Source organism: Toxotes jaculatrix, chromosome 21 (genome assembly GCF_017976425.1).
Source record: "Toxotes jaculatrix isolate fToxJac2 chromosome 21, fToxJac2.pri, whole genome shotgun sequence".
Classification (NCBI taxonomy): Eukaryota; Metazoa; Chordata; class Actinopteri; family Toxotidae; genus Toxotes; species Toxotes jaculatrix.
The window spans coordinates 11,832,417-11,854,288 of record NC_054414.1 but is presented as its reverse complement, the minus strand read 5'-3'; the positions used below and the strand labels follow the sequence as shown (position 1 = coordinate 11,854,288).

Here is a 21,872-nt window from a genome sequence, read left to right as displayed (position 1 = left end):
AGAAACTGGAGAACCCCATTACGTTCTAATCCTATTTTACAGAGTTGAATTGGGGCCATTCGAAGACTGCGTTTACCTTTTCTAGCTCCACACACAAACAGAAAGCCACGAGGATGCATTGCAGGAAGATCACCAGCAGTGTAAAATAATTTCCTCTATTTTGACTTGAGGGATAGTTGTTGTCCAATAGTCTTTTGAGCTCAGGACAGATGCTGAACATACTTGTGCTTGTTCTGGGAATGTGCCTGGATAGAGACCAAGAACACAAATACTCCCATTTGCCATGCTGGAAAAAAGGACCAAGTATTCACCGTGACAACAGGAGTGATGTGTCTCTCCCTGGATGTGCACAAGGTTACACATCCAGGGCAGTTGTGCTGCTCTGTCTTGGTAAATAGTGGCTCTCTGGAGATGCTCAAATGCAGACACCAGCAGTGGGAGAAGACATTGATTTTTAATATTATGCAGGCGGTAATAATCAATACAGTGATGGAGGCTGCTATCGGTTATGCCTACAAAGTGAGGAAGTGAGCAAAAGAACTGCACGCCAGCTGCTTTTTTTTTTTATATGTTCTTCAATTTTGGCTGTCTTCAGGGTAGAGACAGGATGATAGTGGAGTCACAGGGAGGATGTGAAGGGCGAGAAGTCACTCACTACTTACCAAAGACCTCATGCACTTCTTCATGCTTTGGAGTCACACTGGTATAGCTGACAGCCTTGGGTTGGAAAACCAACCAGGGGATGCCTCCTGGAGAGGTTTTAGACAAAAACACTTACACAGTGGCCAATTCTGCAGCTGCCCAATAGTCCATAAAGCCATAAATATCCTCGGACCAGGAGACACCCAGGGGAATGGACCAGATGAAATGATATCTCCTTTTGGGGACAACCCTCCAGGACCAGGCTAAGTGAGATAGCAATGAGATGAACTTTAACTGACACCAGTGGACATTCATCAATGGCAGTGACCTTAATGGCTCCCACCAGACAGCAGAAGTGAATTCCCCACTCCCCACTCAGGGCTATGGGATATTATGGGCATCTGACCCAGTCACAGACCACAGTATTAAGGGGGTTTGAATCACACCAACTTACTACTAAGTGAATAAAACATTATACAGTATATTATCATCAGCCTGCCCCACCAGCAAAAAACTCAGAAAACCATTATCTTAATCTACATTAGGTTTTAATATCAGGTTATACTGTATGTGTAAATTTAATATGATTGTTTTGCAAACATCTACTGCATGCTACTATGTGATACATAGGTACTGTGTTATGGCCGTTTTACATGTGGTTGAGAAACATACAACAAAAACTGTGAACAGGAAACTAAAATATTTCCCCTTGTAGAATGTTAAAAAAAAAATCCATTGCCTGTTTAGCTTATTATTTGGGAAACATTTATAATCTAGTTCAAATCTCATAAAAACTTTCCATCCTAGCCCCTTTATTCACAAAAACAAAGTTACACAAGTGAAACCAATATTTCACTGATTTGAAGAAATTCCTCTGCTGGAAGTCCTCAGATATCTTTTTTTTTTTTCTTGAGAATCTTCAAATGCTTGTGAAAGGGGCAAAAGGAGCACAGCGAATTCCTGGGAGGGAATGACTGTCGACAGCCTGTCAAATTCAAAGGGATCTTCAGAGCGGGACATTACCTCTATTCCTAAAGCAGTAAACAATGTAGTCAGACTCATCATGCGTTTTAGCAAAGGCGATAATGAAAGATGTGATCTATACAGAAATATGAATAAGCATAGAGATATCACAGCGCTGCAGTTGTGTCAGTCATTTTCTATTATTTATGAAAATCAATTGAGAAACCAACCTCAGGGTAATGCAGATTGTCATTGTGAAAACAAAACAATGCATTCAAAATGGCATAATTCTGGAGTCATTAGGGGAATATGAGGAGTTTGAAATGGATCTAAATTTTTGCCATGAGCCGTAAGCAGTTTAGACAGTAATGAATGATGTTGTTTGTGATTTTGCAGGAGTGATTGTGGGGCTCTGGGATCTTGAACTGTGCGTTGCAGATGCTTATATAAGTCGTGAAAAAAGCAGCAGACATTTTCCTCGTTCTGCTCTTTCCTACCTGTATTTTTCCCCTCTGCCTCGCCTCCCTTCCTTTTTCACCCCCCTCCCCACCCCTCACTTTCTTTCATCCACACACCGCGGCGCACACATAAAGCACACATCAAATCTCTGGGATTATTATTACAGTTATATATCCACCCACAAATTTCAGTGAGAAATGATTTTCTTGAACTTGTCGACGACTCCAGTTTCACCGTTAAAAAGAATCAATCATGTTCTAAAGAAGCAGATGGCAGCCTTAAATAATGCCACAACCCTACTTATCTTTCTGCACGCAAGAAAAGGGGCTGAATTCAGTGCCACTTTGAGAAAATTGGAGACACTTTTTTGATCTAGAGACATCTAAATGTGTGATTTGCCCTTTAATAACTAGGGCATGTTTAAAAACAGCCATTTTCCCAATTAGTAGAATTACAACAAAGAATTTAATCACAGAAAACTGGAAAGTCTCCCTAACAGCAATGATGTGTCTCCCATCCTCACAATACCTGTGCAAAAATGTTGCTGCAAGTAGGAAATTGGTGTTGCTACATCAATTTGTTACAACTATTGCATTTTTTGCTGCATGATAAAAACTGTAGCAGTGATCCCTGAATAATATGAGGAACTCTGAGTGATATTGAATTGTACCATATTTTGCACACTTCAAATCTAATTTGTAATGAATGTTCATTTAAAATGGAAACTAATAAGCGATGAGGGCTTTAACCCTGGTTTGCCTCATATTGTGACCCTATCCATGCCTGGTTGCTATGTTGCAGGCTTTTTTTTTTCTTTTAATAAATACAAAGCAAATGCTAAATCTGGAAAATGAGCTGCTTATAATATACCTTGAGTGTTTTTCACTCATATTCTGATATCAGTAAGTGGTGCTACCCATAAAACCTGGTTGGCTGTGTGCCTAAAGCACTGCTGTCCCTTGCGAACTGTAAAATAAGGGATTCATCTACTGCCCACGGAGGTATCAAGTTGAAGTAGTGCTCTAACTCACCCATAAATTATGAGGCTGGTGTTTGGTTTGTTTGCTCTTGTGTGCCGCTGGTGGAAGACATCGGGGTGGCGCCTCACTCCTCCTCCTCTCCCTCCCTCCCTCCCTCCATCTCACTGCTCCCTGGGGTGTGTCTATGGCAGCGCCTCTCCTCTCCACGCCGTGTGTATGAGTGTTTGTGTGTGTGTGGCGTGTGTTGCTGTTGCTGCCGCCTCCTCCCCGTGCCTCCTATCTGCATCTGCTGCAGAGCTTAGCCTACACGCATCTATGCTCTCTCTTCTTTCCCTACTACCTTCCTATTTCTTCTCACTAGAAAAAAAATGTTCTGTATTTCTTTTCTTTCTTTTTTTAATTCCCGCTGATGGGAGGGAGTCGGCGCACACCTACAGCCCTGGAGTCTGGGTGGGGGGAAGAGATGGGGCAGTCACTAGTCGTCACTTTGGAGTATTGAGGACGGCGGTGAACCGGAGGAGAGCGCCGGATGGGATAGGAGCCGTGAAACCCACATCACTCACCGCGGATTGAGCAAGCCCCCCCGCCCCCCCTCCTCTCTCTCTCTCTCTCTCTCTCTCTCTCTCTCTCTGTCTCTCCCTAGTCTGCAGCCTCCAAGAACAGCCGCCGCATCATTTTTTCAGAGCAGCAGCCCCCTCCCTACCCCTCCTCCCTCCATCCTCTCTCACTCTCTCTCTTCTCTCCGGCTCCCTTTCTGCTGCTTGCACCACTGTGGGAATGCAGCGAAGGTAAAACGAATCGTAGTGGCTCGTTTTCCTCCCACCAATACCGGATCTATCATCACAGTGACGGACTGCGGGCAGACAGCTCGGGAGACACACGACTGTCACTCCGGGAAATCAGAGTCGGGTGGTCGGACCGGGATCTGTTGGATTTAGCCCGCTACTCCGGACATTAACACCACCCCATCTCACTGGCAGAGCAAATCAGATCGGCTCTGCCCCTGCCTCGTCTCAGTTTCGGTGGCTTTCGCCGGGTTTCTCCCCCACAGGATTAGCGACAGCTGGAGCGACCGAAAAAGGTTGGCCGGGCATGGAGAACTGAGGGCTGTTAGAGGCAAACTTGAAGTAGCCGACAAAGACACCTGCAAGAGAGAAAGGAAGCCCTCTAACGTATGTATGAAAGGTAAAAAATGAACTCAAATGAAACCTAAGAGAATAAAGGAATAAATGAACAACCACTGGTTTGTATTTTAAGGACCGTATGCGGCCGATAATCAACCAATTGAGAGTGGAGAAGGGTGCTGCCGTAGCCTGGGTTGTTGATGTACGCACGCACACACGCACATGGATTTACAGCTCCAGTCTGAAGCTCACCACGCAACGGATCGATATCCTTCTCCGTTCTTTTTTTTTTTGCGTCGGCTTTTTTTTTTTTTTTTTTTTAAACAAGGGAGTGAAGCATCCTGGGATTTATCATCGCTTCGTTTGCGCTGAACTACAGTGAGGCGCCCCCTCGCTCCGCTCTCTCACCTGTCCATAACCTGTGTGCTCTCTGTGGAAGTGTGTATATTCTTGTGCAGTTAGTGTGTGTGTGTGTGCGTGCGTGTATGTGCGCGCGTGTGCATGTGGATGCTTGGTTCGTTGTCCGCCAGAGGGAGTGTAGGTTATATTGCTTGTGTATGCATTAGAGTGCTGTGCCAGTTTTTAATTAGTAGTACGTGACTGTGAGAGATTGTGTCTGCTTGTGCTTGTGCGTCAGTTCATGTTTTACATTTGTGCATGTACACATATAGTCTAGGCATTGTGTGGGGACCTACTTAAGATGCCCAGCATTTCTTTTGCACCACATCCCCTTCCTAGTACATGCCCTTGTGTCATTTGGCCACCTGTTTGACCTCCTACACACCCTAAGAGACGTAAAGCTCCAGCACGATGAGTGAGCGCTCTGGTGCAAGCACTCTAGCAGCCATGACGCTGGAGGAGCCAGGGGCTGAACAGGCATCTCCCCGAGCCCCAGGCCCTCTTCGCTGTGGCCCTTGTGCTGTGTGGCCTCGCCAGCAGACCTGGCTGTGTGCCGTGCCCCTGGTAATGGGCTTTGTGGGACTGGGACTCAGTCTCATGCTGCTGAAATGGATTGTGGTGGGATCTGTCCAAGACTATGTCCCCACTGATCTGGTGGATCCTAAAGGAAGCATTGGGCAGGACCCTATATTCCTCTCCAAACCCAGTGCCATGCCCAAGGGGCCTGACATTTCCACCTCCACCACTACTTCAGCCGCCTCTACCACAGCAATGGTGTCGACTACCACGCCGCTAGCTGCGGATGGTACCGCCCCAGCGCCAAGAACTCGATCAGGGCCACCAGCAAACCACTCAGCCAATGGCAGCACTGCCAATGGAGATGGCAACCGCGCCCCACACCTTCACAATCGTGTTGGCACCCGCATTAGCGGCACTGTGGTTACCACCTCCACCACTCGCGCCACCCGACTCACTCCACCACCCAGTGGTAAGGAGGTCACCCCTCGCAGCACCGTTAGAAAAGGAAGCAGTGCTGGTAATGGACATAACGGAGCCGCCAACTCAAAGCCTGGACAGACATCTGGTACCATCACCACCACAGCATCCACTTCAACCACTGCTACTGTGAAGACCACCGCCAAGGCACAGCCGACCACCTCCCAGCCGGCAGCCCCGGTCAAACCTACGTCACGCTGGAATCACGGGCGCCCAGGCAAGGGCCCAGCCACACGCCCACATCACCGTTTCCGAACGCGTAAGTTCACTTTTTGGGCTTATGGAGTTGCATGAGTGAGTGCAGTTGTGTGAGGTTATCTGTGGAACTTGAGATGAGTGTTTCACAAGAGCTCTTTTCTGGGCCTTTACAGCAGTAATAATAGAATGTCACTATAGCTACCAGTTATCACGCATAACTGTATGCCTGGGTAAAAAAATATGCTTTGATATGACTCATGGTCTGAGAATATAAATTATTTCTCTTTATATCTACATGGAAAGTGGATACTCCAGCAGCTTAACATTAATCGTACTCATTAGCACAGGCAGATATCAGGGGATATTCTCAGCATTTTCACCCCTCTCGTCTTTATCTTTTACTTGTGCATTAATCCGATATGAATCTTACCTCCCGAGGAGTTTTTTTTTCCACACACTTCTTTAACTACCATTAAGGGCAGCGCTCCATCTCGTAGAATTTATTCTGTTTTGTGTGCTAGAGTTGGGATGTTAAAGCTTTGTGATGTCTGCTGTGACCAAGGACAGGATATTTGTGTTATGAAAACAAATAACAGGAGCCGGTGAGGTGTCGAAGTGGGAGAAAGGTTAGCTCTCACCTCCTGTCTAGAGGAATCAGATATAGCAAGGCCACACATCCCATTTAGATGAGAGGATACTGGGAGCAGAGTGTCGCAGGTACTGCTTTCACACTGCAGGGAGATACAAAGAGGCAGAGAGAGAAAACGAGAAGGCTCAGAGTGGAGAATGGATACAGGGATGAGAATGAGGTTGCAGAGGACAAGTGGAAATTGACGAGGTAGGAAATAGTAAAAAAGAGGAAAAATGCTTTGGAACAACAACATAAAGCTTAAGAGGATGGCGAAGGAAGGAAGAGAATGCGGGAAGCATAACAAAGCAAGAAAATGAAGAGTAGAAGCTGCGAGTAGAGAGAGATGGCAGATGGAGTGGGCTAAGTGAGGGAAGGGCTTGAGGGAGATAGAGGGTATAAAGTAGGGGAGCTGTAAATTTTGCATATTTAGCATTGTGTAAAGAAGGAAGGCTTCCTGATTATTCATTCCACAAGGGACATGTTTTTAACATCACAAGGTATTTTTTTCAGATGAGGGCGGGGCAGGATGCAAGTGTAATCATGAGAACTAACTGGATATGACCATGTAGAATTGAATTTTTCTCAAGCTCAAGGTGCCCTATTTTTAATTTATTTATTTTTAAACAAGTTCTGTTGGAAATAAGATTTCAATTGCAGCACTGATTTAATACTCCCTTTAGGCTTCTGACCATGTCAATTATGATGCATATTCACCTCAGCTTCCTGTAGTTGTAACAGTGCAAAAGATCCAGTGAAAAACAAGCACTGTGATGAACACATCAGAGCAAAAATGTGCACTAAATGGATTTACCATAGGAGCGAATTATGAAACAGTCAGTTTCCTGTACATTTTTCAGCAAAGTGCTCAAGAGGGCAGTGACAAAACACTAATATGAAAAGTGAGACAATTTCTCCACATTTCTGGTGTAGATCAAATGTTTGGACAGCGGTTCCGGTTCATGACATGGTATTATCCTCTCATTTATCTGCTGGATGCGTCAATGGCATCGATTTCACAAGGAAACAGTGATCAAGTGACATAATTTTCTTCTCCTTTTCCTCAGGGCAAAAATATTTTCAGCATAGCTGGTTGGACATTGGATATTAAAGCATATGTACTCTGTTGGCAGTTGCACGGCTGTGGAGAAAATAACTTTGACTTTCTAGTTTTCTGAGGGAAGGTACTGAGGGAGAACATTGGCTGTGGTCAGCTTGAATTCAGCCAGCAACAATAGATTTCAGTGGTGACAGAAGCACAGAAATGCCCATAGACAGTCCTCAGACTCCTCCCGCTGCATAATCCACTGCTCCAGAGTCATTTTACGTCACTCGACACAGCGCTGCTAAACAGCTGAAAGCTGCCAAACTGGGCAGCCCCCTTGTGTGAACATCAGGAAGCATCTGTTTGTACTGTATCCTATAAAAGGGCACTGCCTTTAAAAGCTAAAGCAAGCTTAGTAAAGCTGCTGTCAGTTAACAGAAGCTTTAAGATATACACATAATATTCATTTCAGACTCCATGTTGCCAAATGTAAATAAAATCCTTACAAAAAGCCTTTGAACCAAGAATAAAAAAAAAAAAAAAAAAAAAACTAATGAAAGCTGTAAACTCTCAGGCCCTTTTGTGTTTGCCAAAAACATCACCATGGCAGCTAGCTTTATTGAAGCTCATTGGTAAGCACTGGCCATAATTGATGACGTCAGTGTTAGTGATAAAAACCTTCTGGCAGAAATAGAGATATTTGTAGAAAAAGACTCTGGGATTCTTCAAAGCTTTGACATCTTCAAAGCAACAAGTAATATAATTGCTAATTACCAGATACATTACTAGAAAGTTATAGCAGTCTCACACCTATTGTTAACTGTACATTAAGATGTTGATAACTAGCAGAAAGTGGATTTTGTTGTAAGATGCTTAAGGATTTTTAAGGAAGAAAGGTTCCCCTTTTGCAAGGAATGTCAGCTCTGACACTGCAGTACTCCCTTCCTATATTAAAACAGTGTACGTGATTTATGTCATTGACATTATGTTGTAATATTTTTACTATCCAAGGTGTATAATGGTACAGTGAGTTGCCAGGATGTGGCTTTTTCAGTTGACATTTCACTAATTTGATGTTTTAGTGAAGTCTTTCTGTGTAGTTTGTTATTTAGCTGAGAGTCGTATTCAAATACAGTCTGTTCTTATGGTCCAGTATCTGTGCATGAATGCGGTATGTTCATTGAAGACTGTAAGTTAACTGTTCTATGTATTTATAGACATCTGTGGGAGAAATTAGTCAAAAACAGTTACTTTTTGCCCATCGAAGAAGTACAGGAAATCTTTGCATATCAAAGACAAACTGCATACTTCAGTTTGTACATGTGGCATTTGAAGAAAGACGCATGATACCACAGAAATAGCATGGGTCTCACCATGCCAACAAAAGTCATTGCTGTTTGTATAAATGTTTTATTTTTTAATGTGCTCAGGACAGTTCTTCTTGTGCGAAGACACAGCTGTAAATCCATCCGTTTTTGAAGCAGAGTATTAATCAGTCATGTATTTTCACTTCAGGTCCATTCAAGCAACAGTGAACTTAGGAGCATATGACTAGAAATGAATGCTTCATGTTCTCTGTGGACCTTTACCACTGTTAGTGCTTATTCTGTCAAGTCAAGGCTGCGCTGTGTGTTAAATGGCTTCATGTTGCTATGTTTTTTTACCCTGTGCCCTGTTGACACTGTTGCTATGGATTTAAATATTGAAGCATTCTCTTTACTGGATATTACTCGAATTCTCACCACCCCTGTTCTGTTAATATTTATTCACATAACCCTTGTGTACAGCTTTCGTGCACTATATTATATGCACAACACTAACACCGTATTCTTGAGGGCAACACTCAGCCTTTTATGAAGCTAACCCCGGAGTTTCGGGAATGCTGCCTTTTCTAAAGCCTGGCTGTATTGAGCTTACTGTAATAGAATGTAGAGTTGAGCAATACAGAGTATTTAAAGTGTAATGATACACAGAAAACGTCTTGGCTGATGATGAAACGCTCTGTAAAACATGGCTTCAGGTGCGGTCCTGGGCTGCATATAATCTGGACTGCACATAGGAGGCATTAATATGATTTTTTTTTTCCCACTTGACTCATTGCTATTGCTCCTGCTTCTTGGTGAAGAACTATATGAATCTCTGTGTCCTGGAAGAAAGACAAGCTCTGTCCGTTGGGGATAATGACTTATTTTACCTCCTCCTTTTGTCTTCTTTTGGCTCTCTCCCCCTCTCTCCCTCTTTCCCCGTGGTTATTGTGTCTCCTCTCGGTGTCATTGTATTCCTCCATCTATTTTTGCTTTGCTTTTGTGCTTTCTGTCTTCTTTCATGCATTAGCTCCTCAGCTCAGATTCATGAGCATATGGGCAAACGCAGAAAAACTGGCACACTGAACACAAAGACAAGCGTGTAGCATGCGTGTGTGTGTGTGTCCATACTCATGAATCCATCGTCTGGTTTTCTGTATTTGAGGCTCTTATGTATCTGACTCCACTCTCTACATACAAGCCCCATTGGCTCAAAAGTAGGGGAAAATAACAGACGAATGAAGCAGCGCACAATGAACGCCTGTTGGGAAACCATGGGACGTTGTGTTGGCTCAGGGCCTATTCCACTCTCTTCTCGGTTGTGAGAATTCTTCCTTAGTAAAGCATCGTTGTAATTCCCTGCACATCTCACTAGCCTGATTCCAGACTTGCGAATCGCCAGCCACATTTAAATTTTTGTCAAGCGATTCAATGGTCTGGTGTTGTTCTTCAACCCACTGAATGGCTGTTTCTCCAGTTGGGGGAACAACTGAGTAAGTCAGTGTCTTTATGGGTGGGACTCATTTTGGGAATGTCATCTAACAGAATACAAGCAAAGTGACACAGCTATCAAGGCTGCTGTAAATCAAATGGCTGAAACAACAGCTATTAAATCGGAGCAGCTGTGCACTAAATACATTGAAGAAAAGATGAAAAAGTGTCGTTGCTGTTCTCCCTATGGGTTTGATTTATCAGCTGACTCCTTTGGCACTTGAGGAAATTCATCGAGAGGATGCAGTGCTTATAGTTAGTCTACATTTAGATCTTGGAACTGGCTCTTCAGAGGCTTTTCTTCACAGTCTACAGTGAACAGAATTCTGGAGTTTGTCATCACTTTTTTTATCCTATAAAAAATGTTGCATAAACAACTGTGATTAGCATGATAAATGACAAGCTGACTTTTCTTAGCAACTGCTAATGCAGATTCTGTGTTGCCTGAAAATTATGTCGGCAGATGGATAAATAGTCACTGTGATTGGTTCGGGCAAAATAAACTCCCTCCCAAACAGAAAACAGCTTAAGAGTGTCAAGCTGAATACTGGGGTGGTAACGAAATGGCATTTCAGTCTGAATAACAAGCTGGCATCATACAGTTATGAATTCAAAAGCCTAGTCAGATATTGTGCCACAGCTGATTTTTTTTTTCCCAGACAGGAAAACACAGGAGAGTGACATCGACAATGTCTCTGATGTCACTGGCAAAAAAGAACAGAAATTGATGTTTTTCCTGACACGCAAGGCCCTGTATTTTATTTTTTATTTTTTTTTGGTTGTTTTTTTTTCCTGACTATACATGAAGCCTGCACAAAGTACTACTGTAGGACCAGTGGAGCGTGTAAGGGGGATTAAAAACAAAGATATAAATCCAGTTTGCCTCTCTCTCTCTCCCTCTCTCCAGGGAGGTCAGGCTCAGATTTGCCAGGCTGCCTCTGAGGCCCCTCTGTCTCTCCTGAGACATGCTCTGCTTGTTCGTTGAGGCTGGCCCAAGCAGGGCTGCTCCTGCACAGTGTGAGTGTGCAGCTGCACTGATTTACAAATGTCTTCCTAGTTGGGAGGCGAGCGCTTAGACCTCAGTGTCTGTCATTTTAGACTTAAAGCTATTAAGAAATATTTAAGCCCAGACTGACTTTTTTTTTCTTGGTCTCAGCATGTGACTTAAAAATCTACAGTAGTGACACACACTTGTTGTTGTTGTCATTGTTGTAAGCCTCAGAGGAGTAGCAAGTTGGTTCAGTTAACATACTGAGTAATACTTTCAACAACTTTTTTTGCTTTTTCCCTCTGTGATTTTGGTCACAATGAATACTATTTTGCTCTTGGGATAAACCTGATATGAAACTGCTTTTCTATCCATGGTATCAAGTTCTCATTTAAATGGTTTAAAGAAGCTTAATTATTTTTATATTAAATGGGGGGTTATTTCAGTGTCCATAAAGTGCTTGTGTGAATGTTTGGATGTTAATTAATGTCAAATGTTGGAAATTATTCATTTTAGCATTGCTGGAGGAGACATTAGCCATGGAAAAAAATCCATGCCTTCAGACATGCTACATTACATGCAATTTTTCTGACAGAGTGCCAGCTGGCTTACATTAGTGTTCCTGTTGTGCAACAAAATGTACATATAAAATCTCAAAACAAAAGGATTTGGTTCTTTTCCCAACTAATTAAGTAGACTTTAGGGAAAAAAAACAAAAACACATGATGGTCCTTCTTATATTGGCATAGCTGAGATTCATCAGACGGTAAAAGATGTGTGGATATCCTTTGCACATGCAAATTAATGTAACTGTGCAGTATTCTGCAGTGTTGACCCTGAACATCTAGCCAGCAGAGACACTTGACACTGATGGGCACCAATTACAAAGCAGAATACATCAGTGTATTCAGTGGGGTAAGCCTGCAGACAAATTATCCTAGAGTGACAGCCCAGCGAATGCTTGAAATTTTGTGGGAATTGATCCCATGCCCTTTCTATTGCTAGTGCCGTGCACTACCCACTGAACCTCACAGAATCAATAAGGAAGAGGGAGGGAGAGAGCCTCGAGTAAGGAGGGCTGTGTGTGTGAGAGGGAGAGAGAGGGAGAGACAGACAGAGAGAGAGTGTGAGAGACAGAGAGAGCAGAAGGAAAGAAATGGGGTGTGTTGGATACAAAAGAAAAAATGAATTTATTGGGGCAAAGACTGTCAAAAACCGTGAGAGCGTGCTCCAGAAGTAAGGATCCAGCTGCAAGGTAAAGGCATATAGACATCACACCATTCTACTCGTTCTATTATTATCTCTCATTTTTATGCAGATTGCCCCCAAGGTATTATCCATATTTGAATTTTTTAAGTATTTCGCTCCAGTCCTGTCACCACAATGTCTGAATGATGAATCCAATACAGAACTGAATCAGCAGGTTGTGTAAATCAGGGGAGGTTATCAGTGTGCTATATCATATTATACATTTTGTGGTAGCATTGGTGTGTGTGTGTGTGGAATATTGTGTTTTAGGCACAAAAAATGTTATGTTTTAGGCATAAAGATAATGAAGAAAGCCTGCATTATGAAAACTTTTCTACCTTTGTAGAGCTGAATTGATTAGTCTCTCAGCAGGAAATTAATCTGCAACTATTCAGTCATTTCAAACATTTTCGAGCAAAAATGGCAACCATTCTCAGGTTCCACAGTTTCAAATGGGAGAATTTGTAGTTTTTATTTGTCATATTGGATAGTAAATTAAATATATAATATATTGATTACCTGAGAAAATAAAGTCCAGATTAATGGAGAATGAAAATAATGTTAATTTCAGCAGTTACAGTGATCTCTGCTGTTTTCCCAGTATTTATTATCTCACTGCATAACACTGGTGAGAGCACGCTTGAGAACAGATCCGACATTGATAGGTGAACATGAGCAATGTGTGAATGGTTTGGACACACAAAGGTGAAACTGCTACCGAAATGTGTCATGTTGGCCTCGCAGTCCAGTACAGAGCCCACTGTGAAACATCCAAGATTGGAGCCTTCCACGGTTGTTGCATGCCATCCTCCCTCACACAAGGGATATTTGATCCTTGAGTTGAGCCTCTAAGGCAACATTTCCTCTCAGGGTGAGTACATATCCCACCTCCTTCAGTTAAATTGGCTGACCCTAACCGCAACCGTGGCTCTATCCCTGCCCCTAACCATAACCTTTTATAACTTAAAGCATGCAGAGCTTGTGCTAAAAGGTCTGGGACCAAGTGCTTCCTTAGGGAGTTTGACTCAAGAAACTAAAAGTCCCTGGCTTCCCTCTCTCTGTGTTTCTTCATGCTCTTCAGTGTTTACTGTGCAATACACACAAAAAACTCATCACATGAGAAGAACAACACCAGAAAAATTCTCTGAACTCTTTCATTGTAATTCAGCTGCTGTCCTCAAGTGCTCAGGTTGAAACATGATTCACTGTCCAACCACTTATGTCTAAAATTACAAATTTGGTGTCCATTTCATTCCATGTAATGTATGCATATACAGGCCTACCGGTAAAACTAACATATCCTTGTTGCTGTAATGGATATCTTGTGAGATTTATCTGATGCTTTTGAATGACATCTGACTCTCAGGCAGCAGTCAGGTCACTCGAAAATTGTCAGAGGAGAAGGTTGCCCACTGTAAGTACTGACTGAGTCCATCTTAAGGCTTCGTAATGTCACTGTGTGATTTATGTAGACAAAATGTCCACCGGGAGGTGGCAGAGAGAGGAAGAGGTAGGGTGGGGTGGTACTGGCTGAAATATTAATATATGGCAAGAGAAACATGTGGAATGTGTGTTTCCGGAAGTGTGAATAATTGATGAAGCTTCCCTTTTATAAAGTGCTTGAGATGTCCCATGCTCGGTGGACTAATGGCAGAAACATGGTATAGGATTTAACTGTACTGTATTTGGTCTCCACAGGCTGTCTTTCAAAGGCAAAAGTACCAATAGTCATACCTGACCTTTCATTTTATTAAAAGTCCCTGGACAAAAAACAAGTCAAACTTTTGGATTCACATTAGGCTTTTTTTTTTTTTTTTTTCCCTAATCTCTTTTTATAAATGTGGCAAAAGGTCCCCCTACAGAGTTAATGGTTACTAATGTTTCCACAGAGAAATAAAGGTGTTCTTAGCCTAAGGAAAGAAATAATCCTAATTGAAAGTAAACAGTGGGATCGTTATTGTCTCTGAACATGACTCCCCCACTTTATATCTTTTCAAATTGGAAGAAATGGAGAGTAGAGAACAATTTTAAAGACTGGGTTTAGTGGTGCTGGTGGTTGTGATGTGCGTGTGTGTGTGTGTGTGTGTGCGTGCATGCGTGCGTGCGTGCGCTGGGGGAGTACTCACCAACTCATTCATTTTAATCACATGCTGTCATGCCTACTTACCCACAAGTCTTCCACAGTGCATTTTTTTTTCTTCTTTTTTTTTTTGCTTCTCAGGAATTGGGTACTCAGTATTGGCCTGGTTCTAATCCACAAAATCCCAGTCATGCATTCGTTCACTCATTCACTTGTTCATTCATTCATTCATTCATTCATGTGCAGAGAGCATAGTGACTTGCTGATAGTTGAAGGGGCACTGAGATGTAGTTGTGCATGTGGCTGTGGCAGTGCAGAGAGGATTACAGTCCATCATATCTGATCTGAGACTGTTAGATCCCAATATTGAATTACGGACCCTGCGGGGTCTCTGGTTCCGTTATCAATTTGCAAACGAATAACGTGGAAAGGAAGAGGATGGGGGCTGGAGGTGGGTGGGGGGTGGGGGCATGTGGCTTTGAGGCAGGTTTTAGTGGGATGCGATGAATCTAATAACAGCCAATTTTTTTTTTGTCCAAGGGACTCCCAAGTGGCAACGCAACTACAGTGCCACATGTGATTTAGGTAGTATGGGGCTTGCATTCTTCCCTATTCGGTTGGATATATGGTCCCATTTTGGAGAGATTACAGCTGTCGTGGCTGCATAAAGCCTTCATTAACCATTCTAAAAACATATTTATGGCCCACAAATCCTTTACAGCAACATTTTAAAAGCTGTATGAGGGGTTATAAAACGGAGGGGAACGTGCGTAAGTTTTAAGGCACATATGATATATGATGTTTTTGAATTTTATTAATGTTAAAATGCATTTCAGCTTTAATAGATTCTAAAGGAGCAGTTCATACAAAAATAATCTCATACCGTATTCCACATTTTTAATTTAAAACTTGCACTTATCTTGTTGGCATGAAAATAAGCCTCCAGTTGTGAAGAGTAATTTACACAGTGCTGCATTAATTCCCCTATACTTTTCTGTATCTAAACCTCGATTATTGCAGCATGGATGGGTATTTAAGTCACGACTTCAAACTGAGGTATACGCGGCATGTGGCACATGATTTCTCACTAGCCCTGCTTCGCACATAGCATCTGGGTACATGACGAGCCTGCAGGAAAGTGTGGATTGCGGAGGTTGCAGCAGTTGGATTGATTCACTGCAATGTGTGGCCTGCTGCCACCCCCAGTGACGGGAAATGTGCCATGGTGCCCTGGTTGAGATAGAGAGGCTTGTTGTGGTGTGTGGAGGTGGAGGTGGAGATGGAGGTCACCTCTGTCTCTCTCTTTCTCTCGCCTCCCTCCCACTATCATTCATGCCTCTATACTTAGTTTCTCCTATTTTATTCTCATCCTCCTGTCCTCTATTTTAAGTCACCCCCTTGCCTCTCGCTTTGCTCTCATTTCTTCTTTGTGGGGTTCCTTCATTCACCTCACATCACTGACAAAATGAAAACCAGCCAATGAGAGCCCTTATCTCACAAATGTACCGGAAGAGATAAGAGTATCATTCATCATTTCATATTAGCTACTGTCACCACTTCCTGCAAAGAATTCCCAAGGAAATTATGGCAAGGGAACCAACACTATTTCATAATTATTATCAGTTGTGCTGCTTTTTCATATAAGCTTCTAAAATTCTTCAGTCTTTCCTATTACACTGAACCTTGCAAGCTGCAAAGGTGTAACATGCTTAGTCACTACTGACAGCTCAGTGCCTTACATAATCATTTCCATTCACATCTTTTTGCACCTTACTGTACTGATGTCAAAGGGGCTTACAAATAGATTGTCACATCTGTTATTTTGTTAATCATTACATAATGGTAATACGTAACGTCTCAAATCCACAAGTGGGGGAATTAGCTAAATCAATCAATAAGCAATAAATTCCAACTCTACAACTGTTTGAGCTGGTAATCTTGCACCACTTCAACATCCAGACACTGTCTTCCCACTAGATTTTTTTTAAGCGTGACTTGAACAGTCTCAGATAATGTCCTGAAAATTAAAAATACGTCCCTTGAGAATGGGCTTGTATCCGACTCTTTCAATGCTGCAGTTGTTAAGAAAGCCTAACTACAGTAGCTACAGCATATTTAACATTCTGCTACCAGACCCCTGAACCAAAACTGAAAAGAGAGAGAGCCCATCATACCAGCTGAAGTGGAGTGATAAGCTATTTTAACACAGCGCAGCGTGTTTTCGTAGAACACTGGCTCCATGTATCATCAGGACCTAACTTTAAAGTACTTTTGATTGGACATAAAGCTTTAAGTGGCTGAGGTTCAGCCAACATGGCAGACTCTAGAGTTGTTTAATATGTGTCCACTACCAGTCAGATCCTCCTCTGTGGATTTGTTAGATCTTGAGAACCAGGAGAAGAATATTGGAGATTCAGAACTCTGCTCCCAGACTGTTGAATAATATCCCAGAGCATGTTAGGAAGGCAACTAAAGTAAGACAGCGTAAAGGTGTCTGTTTTCAGTACCTCTTTTAAGTATTATATTATTTTAACTGATGCTAGATTGTGGCACCTTATAGCTCAACTACTTGCATGTTTTTCATACTATAAACACTTAAGACTATATTATTTGAATGCAAAGTGCTATGTGTAAATACAGAATATTGCTACCAATAAAACATCTATATAGAAATATTGATTTAACCAGCTTCAAAGATTAATCAACATCTTATTTGGGTTTTTGAAGTATTTATGTGACACCTGATTATTCAATATGAACTGAAAAATGGCCTAATGTCCCCTGTGAAGTTCCAGCACATGCCATTATTTCCAGACAGTGTGTCAGAAGCCTCAGGTGTGCCAATCATGGCACTGATGAATAGTGCGAGAGGGAGCCCGAGTGGAGAGGAAGATGGAGACGGGGATCGACTAAGGTCCTCTCATGTTATTTTCCTGGGGGCGTGCACAGCCTGTCTCATGTGGTAATCCATGCATGGTAAAACCTTATCCATGGGGATAATGTCAACTCTCTCCCGAAGATAACAAGACAAAAGCCTTTGCCTAGCGCTCACTCCAGAGTGTGTTTCATATTCCCCTAATCTACCATCTTACATGGCTCTGTTCTATGGATTTGTTGCCCTAGCTTGCCGATTAACACAAACATATATATACACATGCACACACACTTTGGACCACATAGCTTTGCCAGTTGCTTTTACTAAAGAAGATGGTGGACACAAATGACATATATTTAATTTCATTACATTAAGTGCCCTTTTCTGTTGAAGCACAAAGGCTGTGCATAGTCAGTGGAGCTACAGCTGTTATTGTACAGTTCATCATCAATAGGGGGCAATCAATGGAGAGTAAACACATTTATCAGCCTTAGTGTTCGCCATTAATAAATATTATTTTAGCCTTGGATTTAAGTGTACCAGATGTTTTTATTAGTCATGGCACTCATGGATTACTCATGGCAAGTTGATTGAGGAGGCTTAAGTTGAGTTACTGTAAATAGCCTGCTGTGCTTCAAAGTTAAATGGAGGAGCAAGTTGTCAATTATCTTTGTGTGAAAGTGTGAGAGTGTGACTTTTTGGTGTGTGTCTTTGTGAGTGTGTGAAGTACTGTAGTTCTTCAGCAGCACGGTGTGAGGATCATAAGATCATAAAAGGACATTTGGCACTGTAGTTCACGCTCAACGTGGCCTAAGAGATCCAAGGCTTAAGAACACTGAATCTTCACTAGACTGAAAGAGCATCTGTCACATTCACACCCAACCTGTCAGACAACTCAGTGAATTATATATTGAAAGCCACCCCCCCACCCCGAACTTTCAGGCAGAGACTTCTTTCTCTCTGTCTCTCCCTTCCATCTGATGTGCTGCATTGAATCATTGATAGGACATCCACAACAACAGTGCTCCTCCCTATAAAACACCTGTCACAGACAGCCTGAAAGGAATATAAGCAGAGCAAGATGTGGAATCTGTTTTGATCTTTTGAAGAGTGACTATGCGGCAAAATGATGCATATTGGGCCTTGTAGAGAAATAATGGTGAGTTTGTACTGTTTACAGCACTACCCGATATGACACTTTAAAATGATAATTCAGTTCTGGCAGCTGTTAATGGATTGGAGTTGAGTTTTTGTCCATTAACCAACAAAAAATAGCAACACAAATTCTCATCACCATGATTTCATGAAAGACTTCCAGTATGTGAGTGACATACTCCTGCTGTGCTCCAGTGCATCTTCTCCTGTCATGTATCTATACTTACCGAGGAAATGGAAACACCAAACCCTATCATGTATTTTTCCATGACGGCTATTAATGGAACGGAATGAAGGGCTCAGTGCAAGTGAGACACTGCCGTTGTAGGCTCTAATATGCCCTCCTCTCTCAGTCATCAAGTGTACTCTTTGATCCCAGCTGGAGTCAGGGATGCTTCAGGGATATGATAGAATATTTTATTGCAGTTGTGGGAAAGCAGTTGGTGGGGTTGCTTCAGTCCGACGGTTTCACCCTCTCCCCCTCAAAGTAACTTAAGCTTTAAAGCCTCAGCTGGGTACCCAAGTGACTATTTTGCATGTTGTTACTCCTAAACCGTCTGTTTTACAAAAGGTCTGCGTTCCCTCTGAATTTGCGGACTGTGTGCGTGTGTGTGTGTGTTAAATAAGGGTGGTATGGGACTGGCAGGGGGGCTGGAAGGTTTAGCAAAGATGAGGTTGACAGTCCAGCCGGAAAAAGTCTGTGGCATTACAGAGTATAATGAAGATTAAGCTGAGATCGGGCAGTGGGAAGATTGGAGGGTCAGTGTGTAGGATCAATGTATGGAAGGAAGTTGAGATAGATGAAGGTGAGGGCAGACAGATTTCCTGTTTCTCAGAAGTGGAAACCGTCTTGATTAAAAGAACCCACATTTCTCTGAGTGGCCACATCAAGCCTCGATCAGATAGGAAAGTAAAGCACAGGGCATAATTCATAGTTTTCTTTTTGGCGGAGGCTTTGGGAGCGTTTTAATTTTTAAGATTTTGGACCACAAACAGCAGCATTTCTCTATACAGTCACAATGCTATGCTTTTTACTTGTGGCCAAATACTCTGTGTTCAGTTAAGCATAAAAGATGTTGACTACAACAAACTATTACCTGTAATTTATCACAATTCACTCTAAGAGCATTTTCTTTCCATTAGTACTCACTTGTGCACATCTAAAGCAAATCATGCAGTATTATAGTATGTAATAATAAGCAGGCCTGTGCTTTTGTGATGGGTCACATCTAGGGCAAGGCCATCAAACACTGGGCATACTAAAGTAAGAAAATAGACCCGCATTTGTTCTTTGGTAATCCACAACAGCTGGCGTGTGTGTGTACATGATGGATATCATGTGTGTCCGCATGTGCATGTGTGTATCTGCGGAGACAGAGAGAGGAGATAGCAGGGCCAGATGGGTCCAGCTGTGGATCTGGTGGCCTAGATAAAGGCTAGATGGGTGCCGCCACCTTCATGAGGTGCCAGCAGAACATTTAGAGTAGGTGTTAAAAGCTTGAAGGCTTTGATAGGCCCAAACATCCAGCAGAGAGAGCGCTCATTAGGAGCTTCTTCTTTATGAAGAATGATAAAAATGGACCAGCTGACTGCAGCATCTGAGTCCAAGTTAAAATTACCATTACGGCTTCCATGTATGTAATATGTTTTCAGGTGTCCTGTCAGCAGCAATGCAGCAAGGGGGGAAACTGAAACCAGAGAATGTGTAGAATTTTTCTCACCATTTTTCAGCTGAAGCTGAAAGTCAGTTGTCAGAAAAGTTATTTTTCTTGTGTTCAGCTAATCAATTAATTGACTAATTGTTTCAGCTCCGAACAATATAAAACGGATTAAATCAGCAAATGATGGATTAGTAAATGACTATAAATTAATCAGTCATCACAGTTATGGTCAGTTAATTTTCTATCTGCCATGTAATCCATTAATCAACTAAACATGTCCTGACTGTTTGTAAGTTTCAAATTTTGACCAGCCAGTGCGTGCAGCCCGTAGCAGCCATTTCAGAAAAACCTCAGCGCGCAGCCCACTCCCACACAAACACTTAAATGGCCATTATGAAAGGAGAGGTGGAGAGCTGGTGCTGGCCCGAAGAGAAGGAGGAGGCGAGGTAGCCAGTCTCTGTCCTTTTCCAGGGATCTCTAGGACAGCCAGAGCCTTTACCAGCACCCCAGGGATAGGGAAGACAGATTAATGCAGAGGCTTTAATATTTCAGATGAAAACGTATTACTGCTCTCTTGCTCTTCCTTCTCTCTTTCTCTCCCTGGCTCAGAGAAGTGGGCCTGAATTTGCTCACTCTCTCCTGCTCTCTTCTTATGTCTTCCTCTCTGGCTAGAAGCATGAATGTGTTGTGCTGAGGGGCAGATTCCCCTGCCCAAAGCGTCTCCATCTACCCATTGTGACAAGAAGTGGTTGATCAACAAGAGACAAATCTAAATGAATAGTGGAGTGTCTGTCTCTGTGTGTGATGGGCCTCGTCTGTCTGTCTGTCTGTCTGTCTGTCTGTCTGTCTGTCTGCTGGTGCAATTGCACTGAAAGCTCTTGACCTTGCAACCAAACCTTCGCTGTCTATCTGTGGTAACATGTTATGTCTAAATGTCACCTTGGATTAGATATACTGTAGGTCTGTCCACTCATGTCTTTGCCATGAAAACCTCTCTGAGAGACACCACATCCAGAACCCCTTCACTGACCAGACACCAGCCGTCTTCAAGCGTCAGAAGAATCCATTGTGATCGTCATCTGACCTGGTGACATTTATCCTGGCTTAAGACTAAAGATTCAACATATCATATATTACAGCATGCAAAGGTTCCCAGCATGTCTGGTGGCAAGTAAATCCAGCCTAAGAAGATTAGGACATCCAAACCCTCACCACATGTGTGATCAGGCCAAATAAAGGAGCTCCATGAACGTAGGCTTACAGGGTATGTCACAAGGCACCTCCTAGGGGATTCATGCACCAAGCTTTTAGAGAGTGATGAGAAAAATCCATAGCGTCTTATTGCCTAATTTAATGACAGCAATGTTCGTAGATACTCCTTTCTTTTTCTAATGATGCAGTAAGTAACAGTTATAGCTGTTACAAAACAAAAGCTAAAAGGAAATATTGATTCATGGATGTATTAAAAGAACAAGATATTTTTCACGTAAATTTTCTTCAGGCTTCAACATTTTGGACCCAAAGTGCATGCATTAGAGACCCTCTGTGTCAGAGGAGGCCATGTCTATTGACAAAGTTTTCTATTCTTTCTTTCTTTTTCTTTTTTTTTTTTAATGGCCAATGCTGACATGTTTAA

General features: G+C 42.5%; 1 protein-coding gene across 1 annotated transcript in view; it reads left to right on the top strand.

The window, feature by feature from the left end:
• Positions 1–4,909: 4,909 nt before the first annotated feature.
• The window catches only part of nrg3b (neuregulin 3b), a 169,612-nt gene continuing 152,649 nt past the window's right edge, over positions 4,910–21,872 (top strand). Inside the window, 1 exon segment of the mRNA XM_041029199.1 lies at positions 4,910–5,822. Coding sequence (XP_040885133.1) covers positions 4,910–5,822 — 913 coding nt within the window.